At 36.0% G+C, this 12313-nt stretch overlaps 1 protein-coding gene across 5 annotated transcripts in view; it reads left to right on the top strand.

Annotated features, from left to right (window-relative positions):
* col12a1a (collagen, type XII, alpha 1a) overlaps positions 1–12313 on the top strand; it is a 95269-nt gene that overhangs the window by 59521 nt on the left and 23435 nt on the right. For all 5 annotated transcript variants that reach the window (XM_067366756.1, XM_067366755.1, XM_067366753.1 and 2 more), the window contains 8 exons: positions 2480–2619; positions 2706–2829; positions 3477–3620; positions 4436–4600; positions 4693–4731; positions 4850–4988; positions 6579–6721; positions 7003–7112. In XM_067366756.1, coding sequence (XP_067222857.1) covers positions 2480–2619; positions 2706–2829; positions 3477–3620; positions 4436–4600; positions 4693–4731; positions 4850–4988; positions 6579–6721; positions 7003–7112 — 1004 coding nt within the window. The remainder of the gene's footprint in view (positions 1–2479; positions 2620–2705; positions 2830–3476; positions 3621–4435; positions 4601–4692; positions 4732–4849; positions 4989–6578; positions 6722–7002; positions 7113–12313) is intronic.

Genomic DNA, 12313 nt, shown 5'->3' with positions numbered 1-12313 from the left:
AAATATATATATATATATATTTTTTTTTTTTTTTTTTTTTTTCAACGTGTTTTTCCATGATTCCACAATTGTTTGATTAACATCAATGAAACAGATAGCCTAGAGCGGGGCAACTTTAACCTAACACTTTTTGACTTTCTCAGTTTGTGTAAAAATATTTAATATAAAGGAATTATAAAATATAAAGAATTCTTTAGCTAACCTAAGTCTCTGAGATCCTGACACCTCGCACTTCAGGAGACTCCAGGTAGGTTGCAGTTCTGAAAAATGGTGGTGCTGGAGACACTTAATTCTTCACCTTAATTCTTAATTTTGCAGTTAACATGTGTCTTTTCTTTTCCACCTGTTTTTGTATGACCCCACTGACCCAATGAGCATTTTGCTGTCCCTTGGTCATGCTTTAACTTTGCAATTTCTAGAGTTGCATTAGTATTGCGTCCTTCTCATGAGTATTTAATAATTTTTTACTTTTTAGTCTGTGTTAAATCTCTTTTTTGGCTTATTTTGCCTGTAAAAGAAAACCTGCCTAATAATTCTGCACACCTGAATATAAGGCATTTTTCCTTTCCAGCCTTCATGAACAATTATATATCACTTATAAATGATTAAAAACAGTATTAATAGTAATTATTAGGATTGATGTGGATTGGAATTGGTAAAATGTGCTTGGGAAAAAAATATGATCAGAAAATCAACTTGCCTAATAACTGTATAGAATAGTATAGTTCTAGCGGGGCACATTGTAATGCAGTGTTACAACGAACCCCATCTGTGCAACTGGAATTTAAACCTGGTTAGTGTCTTCTGATAGTTAGTGAAGCATTCAAGAACTACCCAAACTGCTAAACAACAGATTGGAGATTAAAATAATATCAGTTTTGTCTAATTTTAAATAAACACAAAAAAATATAGATGAAAAATTAGTTTAAGGAATTTACTTTTGCTATTGTTAAATAAATGTTCAGTGATATCTTCCAAATATTTCTGAATTTTGACGCATTTTTTCTCTATATATTGTCGACATGGCAACTAGTAAATTTGCTAAGTTTCTTCATGCTGGCGTGTGTGGAAGTATCTGAACCATGTGTGTTATAACTAACCCTGCGTTAGTTTGTGCCCCGCGCTTCCCTATAAATTAAGACCTACTGTACCACACAGATCTAAAATAATGTTACAAATCAGATGTTTTTACCTCAACGGTTAACCAAACATTCACTTAAGACATAACAGAAAATGTTTTTGTGAATACTTGCCAAGACGGATTTTTTGAAATACTGTTATTCAGTTTATATGTGTAAACTGTTATTGCGCGCTGTATGAGGCGTCTTTGCTTCAGTTCTGTCAGTCAGTGCGAGTAAGATCGTTTTGTTTACATCAGCATGAGTCTGAAAATCACATTTCATAGGTTCAGACTCATACCATTGAGAATTCGCTTTGAACATTCACAAAGTTGGAATGCTGCTCTTTAATACCAAACTTGTGCTGAAAGGAAGCGAAAAAGAATTTATCAAAAAGGGAATTTTTCATGGTCAAAGGAAAAGTTCTCCTCTCAGAAAACATACAAATAAAGATACTTTTAGATGTTTAATTGCTATTTGGAGCATTGAGATCGCTAGGCAAGGGCTTAATGAACTAATTTTTTTTATTTATTTTTTTTATTATTTTTTTTATGCATTTCAATTCTGTATCATGATACTTAAAAGCTTTGAAATTGTGCCTTTGCCCAACTACTGTACTGGCATTTTCTTCAGAAGCACCTTTCTGGCCAGTTCACATTCATTGCTTCCATGCTTTGCATCTTCCAAGCAGTATAATCCTCTGAAACTAAAACTGCTGTAAACAGTCTCAATGGAGCTGAATGGAATTTTAAGTCCAGTAAACAAATACTTAAAATAACTTATAGTGTTTATGCAGTGACTGAAAGTTCAGTTATGGAAACACAACTAGAATACTAATAAATAAATAAATATATATATATATAATTTATTTTTTTATATATATATAAAGAATAATATATATGAAAATAATTAAATAATAAAAACTTTGATATTCCAAAAGATAGATAGATAGATAGACAGATAGATAGATAGATAGATAGATAGATAGACAGATAGATAGATAGATAGATAGATAGATAGATAGATAGATAGATAGATAGATAGACAGATAGACAGATAGATAGATAGACAGATAGACAGATAGATAGACAGATAGACAGATAGATAGACAGATAGATAGACAGATAGATAGATAGACAGACAGATAGATAGATAGATAGACTGATTGATTGATTGATTGATTGATTGATTGATTGATTGATTGATTGATTGATTGATTGATTGATTGATTGATTGATTGATTGATTGATTGATTGATTGATTGATTGATTGATTGATTGATTGATTGATTGATTGATTGATTCAACAGGAATGATTTGGTTTATTATTATACCTCATTACACTTTGTTTTGTAATTCCAGTGTGCAGAGGTGCCAAAGCTGACCTGGTGTTCCTGATCGATGGCTCGTGGAGCATTGGAGACGAAAGCTTTGCTAAAGTCCGTCAGTTTGTCTTCAGCATGATTGGAGCATTCGATGTCATCAGCCATGAGGGCATGCAGGTAACTGACCTGTCTGAAGTCATGTGACCGTGTGCATGTGCACGACTGTGATTCATTTGGTGTTTTCTCTCATTCTGTGAAAACAGGTGTCTTTTGTGCAGTACAGCGATGATGCTAAAACGGAGTTCAAACTGAACACCTACCACGACAAGGGAATGGTTCTCTCCGCCCTTCAGATGGTCAATTACAGAGGAGGAAACACCAAAACAGGTTTGTGATACATTGAGCACATTTACATACATAACCAATACGCTGATAACTCCCAAAAATCAGCTTTATTGAATTAACCAGTTGTCTCTTTTTACATGCAAACCAATAACCCAGCAATGTGAGTAAACCGTGTTTATAAGACTTTATTAATAAAGTAGGTTGGGAAACAATAATGTCTTCCTCTGACATTCCAAATAAATGGACACGAGTGGAGAAAATTCTCTCCCGTCTTTTCTCTGTGTTTCCTCCTCCTGGCAGCATGTCAAGTGCAAAATGGGTTAAGACATGCTTTTTTGGGCAGTAAGTAATGCAGCAAATAACTGAAAACTGACTTGCGCAAACCTTATAAATCACATTGCATGATTTATTTAAATACTCTCCTCTAATAAATTTTGCGTCTGAATGGGAAACTCCTATAAATGGATATGCAGTTAGGTCAGGTGCAAAAATAACCATGTTCATGCCTTTTCATGGCTAATTTTTCACTATGTGTCTTTAGTAAATCCTGAAAGTAGTTTAACACCAAAAGAGGGTTTGTGCTGTCCATGCTGTTAGTAAATAGTAAAGCTTTAAGTGTTTGAATTCTGTTTGGCGAAAACAGAAACAAAAGCTCTGAAATACTTCATTTCTTGCACTGTGTGTGTTAGGTTCTGCGCTGAAGCATGTTGGAGATAAGGTGTTCACCTCAGACAGCGGTATGAGGAGAAACGTTCCCAAGGTTCTGGTTGTGGTAACTGATGGACGCTCTCAAGATGATGTGAAGAAAAGTGCCACTAAACTACAGCATGCAGGTAAAACTGAGATATCAATTTGGGTTGAAAAGTATCATAAGTGAATAGCACAAAGACCCAAAAGGTAAATACATTTGTAATAGCATTTTGTTTTGTATGAAGGAAATGAAGCCTTTTTTGACCATGAAGATTTTTCAGTGGCTTTTTTCAGATTACATTCTGTTAAATTACTGTAATATAATCAACCTATAAAGACAAACCTGCTTGACTCTTGCACTGTCAATACAATATCTTACAATATCTATCTATACCAAAAATCAAAGTACCTCTTGATGGAAATAAATGTTGTGGTGTGAAGAGGTGCATACATTTTTGGTCAAGATCTTGTATTGACAATGCAAGAGGTGAGCACTCTGTAAAGTCTCCTCCAGCACATCCCAAAGACTTTCAATGAATTTAAGGTCTGGACTCAGAGGTGCCAATTCATGTGTGGAAATGATTCTTCATGCTCTCCCAACCATTCTTTCACAATTTGTACCTGATTAATCTTCACATTGTCACCCTGGCATATGGCTGTGATGTGTCTTCCTACAGGTTGTTTAAGAAATGAAAAGCTCCATACTTCATCAATTAGGGTTAGAAGAACTGCTGCCAAACATATAAAATGATTGAAACATAATAATCACTGCAATAATGATCCAATCATAGACTCTTTAGAATCTGCTTATTTAAATCCAAACATTTTTTTGGCCGAGCAGTGTATAATTGCTTATTTTTTGGTAAAATACAACCCAGACAAGTTCTTGACAGGTTTTGATGGGCGATGTATCTCAAATTTCATGCTCCCTAAAGCCTCAGTGTTGTCTTTCCCAAAGGCTACAGTGTGTTTGTGGTGGGAGTCGCAGACGTAGACACTGCTGAACTGAGGAACATTGGAAGCAAGCCAAGCGAGAGACACGTCTTTATTGTTGATGACTTTGATGCATTTGCTAAGATCCAAGACAACCTCATTACGTTCATCTGTGAAACGGCAACATCCAGTAGGAAGTCATTCTTTTAGTCTGCATTGCTCACTTTAACTCTTAACATGAAAGGCGAGTGAAATAATTTCCTGAATTCTTTTTTTATACAGCGTGTCCTTTGATTTACCTCGATGGATTCACATCACCAGGTCAGAACTTGACTTTCGAGCCCATATTCGATTAATTCCTATCATCGTAGTCTTATTTTTCTCTATCATCACACACTGTTACGCATCTCTTGATTGATGTTTTGATGAAAATGTACAGGTTTCAGGATGCTGGAGGCTTTTAACATCACTGACAAGACGTTTGCTGGCATGAACGGCGTCTCCATGGAACCAGGCTCCTTCAACAGTTACATTGCATACAGACTCCATAAGGATGCATTCATTTCCCAGCCCACAAAGTAGGTTGGAGTGCAGTGCATGTGTTTTGAGTGTTCTCTGAACTGCTCTCCTACAAACTGTAATGGTAGTTAAGCAATCTCAATTATTTTAACCATCTTCAGAGGGACTGCTGTCTATGGTCCTTTGCGGCTTTTTTGTTTTCTCCAAGAAGCATTTCTCCTTATTTGCTGTTGCAGCTTGTGAGAATGAAGTGTCAGATATTGCAGAAATTTCCAGTGTGAACTCATAAAAAAGATTCTCATGATTGACCTTCTCAAACAGGAAAAGACTAAATTCATCCTCTGCTACTTTTGAGGAAAAAATCATATTTTAAAGAGTTTTATTTGGCTTGACTGAGTGCAAAAGACAAGTTCAAGCAGAAGGCACTGCCAACCCGTTGCTTTTGTGGTAGACATTTGTCTGGCAAAGTTATGCCTTTTTCTATTTATAGTTGTTACAATAGAGTATATGGAACTTTTATTATTATTATTATTATTAAAATATCTTATTAAAGATCTGTATTCTGTACATTTTAGTGGACACCAGCAACAGAGACTAGGGTTTATTATCGTTAACTAAAACTACAATTATTTGTATTGATTGAAATAAAGCTGAACATTAAAACTACTTACTGGAAATAAATAAAAACTACAACTGAAACTAATAACTAATTTTAAACTAATAAAAATGACAAAAACACATAACAAAATTACTAAAAATGAAACTAAATTAAATTAATGAAATTAAAATGAAAACTGAAAATATAAATTTTTTTGAAAGCTAATTCAAAATATTAATGAAAAACTATAATAGTACATAATACTACAATTTAAGTTAAGTTAATTTATTTACTATTATTAATTTATTTAATTAATTAATTTGACAGGGGTAATATGGTGTATAACTATACCCGTATTACTTATTACACTTTTTTTTGTAATTACAATGTGCAAATTACTGCTCAACAATTGTGCAAATTTTTACTTAAGTACAAATTAATACACATAAAGCCTAGAGTGACTGATGTTTCTGGAAATTCAGTTTTTAAGCTTTCAAATGTTATCTTGTATTAGCGTATCCATTGAAAGTAAGCTTTGAAAAACTGTGCCCGGCTTTCTTTTTCTGATTGTTTCAATGGTTTCGTTCTCCAATATGCTATAGTAAGTGCCTATATGCTATTAGTTCAAGAAGTGTACCTCAAATTGTCCACAGCCCACTGACGATCTGGTCTGAAGGCCTCTGGCCAAGGCATGCTTGATTCATTTATCTATAATGGTTTGTATTTTTGCATGGGCAAGCAGCTGTTCAAATGGAAACATTCTGAGCACCAGAAGAGGGAAAATACTTTCAGTATGTGGCGATTTCTCAAGGCTGCGAGTCTGTTTGTATTTTTCTCAGAGAACAGTGCATGAATCTGTTGTGCACATTCATGTCTGGTTTCACTGCACAACAAATTAATCTGTATAAAGCCTTTAATTTTTTCTGTTCTCATCAGACACATGCAATATTCCCAACTTACCCTTACAGGGTGAATCCCAGGTCATATTTTGCATTATGACGCAATTTTATGAAAATTAAGGTTGATAAATGAGCTGTATTTTTCTTTAAAGGGAAATCCATCCAGATGGTCTTCCTCCCTCCTACACGCTGATTCTCCTCTTCCGTCTCCTTCCCGACACTGGCAAGGATGCGTTTGATATATGGCAGATATCAGATAAGAACAACAACCCTGAGGTTGGGCTCACCATTGACCGTAAGCAGCATTTTTATCTTCCTCGTCTCATGTGTATGTGCATACAGTCGGCCTTGTGGTGTCTGCTAAAGCTTATTTAGAAGCAAAGACCCTCTAAATGGGTTCCAGATTTTAGGGTTGCAGTGATTTATAGCAGTAATTGCTCAGAAATGCATAATCAAACAGTTTAGTGCATCAAGCTCAAATTAGCTTGGAAATTCTTTGTTTTGTTGTCGTCTTTGCATCATATTTGCCTGGGCAGTCAGTGCAGAGCCATCTGTAAGTGTGTGTTTTGTTCTCAGCCTCCAGTAGAGTCATCTCATTCTACAATAAGGACTCCAGAGGTGAAATTCAGAAAATCTCCTTTGATAACGACCTAGTGAAGAGAGTTTTCCATGGCAGTTTCCACAAGGTAGAGTGATTTTACTTACTTTGGTTTACTACTTTATTTAAATGGTTTTTACATTCTCAGCTTTCTTTAGTGTGTAATGTTGCTGTTTGAGTATAAAAAAGGTCTGCAAAGTTCCAAAGCACAAAGTCCCTCCAGCGGGAGTAATTCTCTATATCAGTGTCACTGTTTCTGAACTCCCTGAAACTCCTCCATTGTAGTCTTTGAGTTTTCTTCCAGGAATGAACACGTCACAATATTCCTCATTTAAATAATTCCAGCCCAAGGCATATGTAGAATAAAGGGGCGGAGCCGGCTTGAGTTAGTTACGAGTGAAACTCGCGGTTATAGTCAAGGGCGGGACATTTCCCAAACACGCTCAAAGCGCTTGACCGATCTCAACACACTGATCCAGCCTACCAATCAGAGCACACTGTGCTTTTCAGAAGGAGGGGCTTCATAGAGACAGGAACTAAACAGGGGTGCGTTTCCCAAAAGCATCGTTATTGAACTCTATTGGTAATGACGGAACTTGGGAATGCACCCCAGAGCATTACTGACAGACTGGGAAGAGAGGAGCTGCAACAATGATAAATATGGGGAAAATAAGGTGTTTTTGAACATTCAAGCATGAAAACGTATTCTAGTAGACCCTAAAAACCAAATAAAAACTTTGAAAGTGGGCACAAACAGGTCCTCTTTAAAATTGTCAGCAATTACACAAAATAAGATGATACAACTGTATAGATGGCATTCATACTAAGGCCGCCTGTCCACCAAAGTGGTTTTAGCCAGCTGAAAACGCCTTGCTCTGAGTGCGTGAGAGCGCTTCGTCAGCGCAGCGGGGTTATTTTCAGAGTGTCTATTTACACTAAGTGTAAATAACGTCCATTGTTGGCAAACGCTATTTACACTAGCTCCGCCCACCAATGTCTGTTTGGGCCACTCAAGTTTTAAAAAAGATGCCCCGAATTCAACGTCTTCAGTGGCGCAGCAGTAGCGAGTAAGGCTCACAGATCTGATTTTTAACGCAGATTTGAATCCGCATTTGTTTTCACTAAAAATGAAAATAATGTTCTAAAAGTGGAAATAAACTGCGAACGAATGTTTAATAATATTAAAAGTGTTTATTGGGTAGAGTTATGGGAAGGTGTATAAGGATGGTTTTTATTCTCGTAGTCAGGCAGCATCCATTTAATAATTTTAATAAATATAATCATTTACACTCTATGATATTATTGCATCCTGTTAATGTACAAAAATACTGAGGTGCAAATAGTATCTGCCAATATAAAGTATAGATAGCATCTAATTACTATTTATTCCTATTGCAAAGAACTGATACTTTGGTGTTATTTTTACTTAGTGTAAATAGCATCTATTGTTATTTTCACTTAGTGCAAATAGCCACTGTCTTTTCCTTCGGTTGAGACACTTTGCTTGCTATGATACAGAATATCCGTAGAAGTTTGTTTCTTTATTGTTTCTTTATAAAAATGTTGATACAATGTAAAGTATTTGCTCTTTCTCTTATTTTAAATTCTTTTGTTCTGTTATTATGCTTGTTGTTGTCATCTGTTGGCATTGTACAAGCAGTGACAGTGATGAGCACTGCATTTTACCCAAAGTTGAACAATCTTCAACTCTAGCCGACCAGTGCTTTGGTGGACACATGGCCTAAGCCCGGGTGACTTCTGAAGACCTGTTCTTTTAGATGAGGTGGCAGATGTCTGTCTTTGAATTGTATCTTCTTTTTTCTTGACCGGATGTCGTGAATTTGAATATGCATATGAATCAAGAGATGGATTTGAACTTGCAGTCTCCTTTTTTAAATACTACCAGATATAGCACATTAAGAAAGCGGTAGAATTTCTCTGGAAGAATATTAGTCCCTGCAAAGCAGTAAAGTTTGTTTGGTACAGAATAACGATTTTGGAAGAGACGGCTTGTGTTATAACTTTAGGCTGATAAATTCAGAACAAGTGTCCAACTGAAGACATGGTTTTACTTCTTGGAGCTCAATGAAAGATTTGTCACTGTTGATTTTGCCTTTCGCTCTAAATTGTGATGTTTAACAGCCCATATGGTGCGCACAGAGCTTTAGTCTATAGGTTTGTGCAAGAGCAGTTTCCAGTTTGTGGTTCATGAGAGCTGAAAATCATCAATCATTACTATTGAATATGTTGTAAAAGTGGACGTTAATGATGTTATTTTTATATAAAGGGTTTAGCTTTCTCAGAGGTTATTCTAGGCCCAGTGTACACGCTGAGTCTCTTTAAAGCTAAGCATGTCATCATTGTGTCATGTTTGTCCCAAGTGACTGCTGGCATAGTTTAACTGCTAATGTAAAAAACGTCTGACAACCAGGAGACTGCAATTTATACTAGCTGGGATTTGGCAGTTTTGGTCTAGTAAGTGCATCTTGGCAAATCAGATTTCAAGATGTGCTAATTTTACATCCACACATGAAAGATTTTCCCAGTCTATGTGGGAAATTTGAAAGCACAGCTTGAACAATCGGGGTGAATCTCAAGAATCCTGTGAAGACCACCGGAAAGTCAAAGAAAAGGAAGCCTATTTCCTATTACAGACTTTTACTTGAATTTCTTTTGACTGTTTGCATGAGATTCACCCATGGACATCATTACAATGACTTCATTGCCAATGCGGTTGATGTCATATAGTGTTCATTCTGGCTTATCTAAGGGCCAATTTGTGGTCCAGGGTTTGTGCAGAAAAGCATTGCTTTGCCACTGTAGTCTACTGTATGTTCAGCAACCACTGGCATTACTGGAGACTTGAACGCAGCACAATAATTCTGAGCTAAGGTTGTGATTAGCTGACCACCTTGGTCACAAGATTACAGACTGGTTACATGCAAAGGAAACCTTTCGGTTTTTATCAAACCCATCATGCTTTGGATAGTTGAGAAGGTACTTTAAAGTGAAAGAAATTCCTTCTTCTCTCTCAGGTTTGTTTGTGCTTACTAAAGGCCTGTATTTAGTAAGGACAATAACCATAATGATAACGATAACTACAATTTAAATATTCGTTCTTATCCTATAAGAATAGGGACATCCACATCTCAATTATAACAATCATGACGCAGAGGAACAATATCGTTGTAATGATTTTCAGAACAACCTTTTCCAGCTGATGAACGATAAAAACATTGACAGCCAATCAGAATCGACCTGACTTTAAAGAGTTCGAGCATTTAAAGTGGCAAGTGACAAAACTGCAGCCAGTGCTTATAAGAAAAATCTTGTTATGGTGCATTGGGCTCTAATATAGTAAAAGGATTAGTTCACTTTCAAATGAAATTCTCCTGATAATTTACTCAGCCCCATGTCATCCAAGATTTTCATGTCTTTCTTTCTTCAGTCGAAAAGAAATTAAGGTTTTTGATGAAAACATTCAAGAATTATTATCCTTATAGTGGACTTCAATGGCCTTCAAACGGTTGAAGGTCAAAATTACAGTTTCACTGCAGCTTCAAAGGGCTTTAAACGATACCAGACGAGGAATAAGCGTCCTATCTAGAGAAACGATTGGTCATTTTTGAAAAAAATGTAAATGTATATGCTTTATATAAACAAATGATCACCTTCCAAGTGGTTCCGCCAAAACCGCACTTTCGTATTCTTCAAATTGCTTACGCTGTATGTCGTACGCCTTCCCTATTCTACTTACGGAACAAACGCAGTGCAAGTTCCATTTTTTCCGTAAGTAGAATTTATTTTTTTTTTGATAGAAAGACAATAAAATGGACAAAAAGTGAGCATATTGCATATTGTGGAGAGTTTTGCATTGGCAATGTCATGACAATCTCATGAAGCCTGTCAAGACCACCAGAAAGTCAACAAAAATTATATTGTTTAAAGAAAGTAGAGCCTTTTTGAATCCTTATTCAGCTTAGATGGTATTGACCAGAATTGTGCTACTGCCAGTTCACATGAACATTCATGGTATGATGGATTATGGATTTGTAGTAGTTTATTTCTTTGTAATAGTTAATAACAACATATGAGTGTCGACAAAAGTTTGTACTCTGTGCCAGTATAGTGTTTAACAAGAGTGCTTAGAGAGCCATGGGAAATGAAAACAGCTATTAAAGGGATTCTATGGTCAACCACACAATACCACACAGAACACTGGCCCTTTCGTCATGTCATTTCCTTCCTTTTATAAAATCCCTCTGATTATGAATTTAGTAGCTAAAATAAATCCCTTCCGAGTTAGATTTGATGTCATGTGAACGGTTTGGAAGCACTCCTCACACGAAGCACAGATTATGCTCATAATTGCTTTTAATGTTAATGTGTGGTCAGATTTACCATTTCCCAGCAAAACTGTGTGTGCAAAATCCAGTCATTTCAAAATGAATCTGCACAAGTGGGAGGTTTGTGTGAGGTGGAAAAGTTTCATAGAATTTGCTTGTGTTCAATTTGGTCATGCAAATTTGTTGACCAATGTGAAAGGTGCAATAAGTAAGATTTTTGCAGTAAAATATCCAAAAACCACTAGGCCAGCGTAATGTATTTTGTTCACTTGAGTACTTACAATATCCCAAATGTTTGCAACTATTTGTAAATCGTGAGAAAATTGTAATTTTAACCAAGGCTTCGAGACATGTGAGGAGTCGCCTGTCAATCGCGTCATACCCGCGTTACCCTCGGTTTCCGGTTTTATTTTGTAGAAACCATGGAAACACCAAAGACGCTATATACATGTTTTATTAGACAAGGGAACAACTGTTTGGTTACATTTATAGACAGAAAACTAATTGTTATATAGCTCAACAAGTTTAGTCTTATTGTTTAAATCAATTTTTATTTTTATTTTTTTTGCGAGTACCATGCTTTACCATGCCTCAGAGAAAAACACTATTTTGTCAAGTAGCTAACATAGCATAATCATATGCAGCTTTATTTTTAGTAACAGTAATACAGAATTTTCTCCATCATACAATACGTTTTAAAATTAATTGCATGCCATTTATCAACACAAGCCATCCTGCATTTAATATGATATTCTTAAATCAATCTATCTAAAAGCGGAAGCGGCACTGGCGACTGTGTCAAAAGTTCCGCTGCTTGTGAGGAGTGTGCAATCGCTCCAGCGGCCTCGTTCAGCTCCCACAACACTGCTTCATACTACAGTAACGTTAATAATCTCATCCATGAACATGATTTCTTCCCAAGTCCTATCCCGATTGTTTGTGA

The sequence above is a fragment of the Chanodichthys erythropterus genome, chromosome 18 (genome assembly GCF_024489055.1).
Source record: "Chanodichthys erythropterus isolate Z2021 chromosome 18, ASM2448905v1, whole genome shotgun sequence".
Taxonomy (NCBI): domain Eukaryota; kingdom Metazoa; phylum Chordata; class Actinopteri; order Cypriniformes; family Xenocyprididae; genus Chanodichthys; species Chanodichthys erythropterus.
The sequence above is the reverse complement of the archived record's forward strand: the minus strand, read 5'-3'. Positions and strand labels throughout refer to the sequence as shown.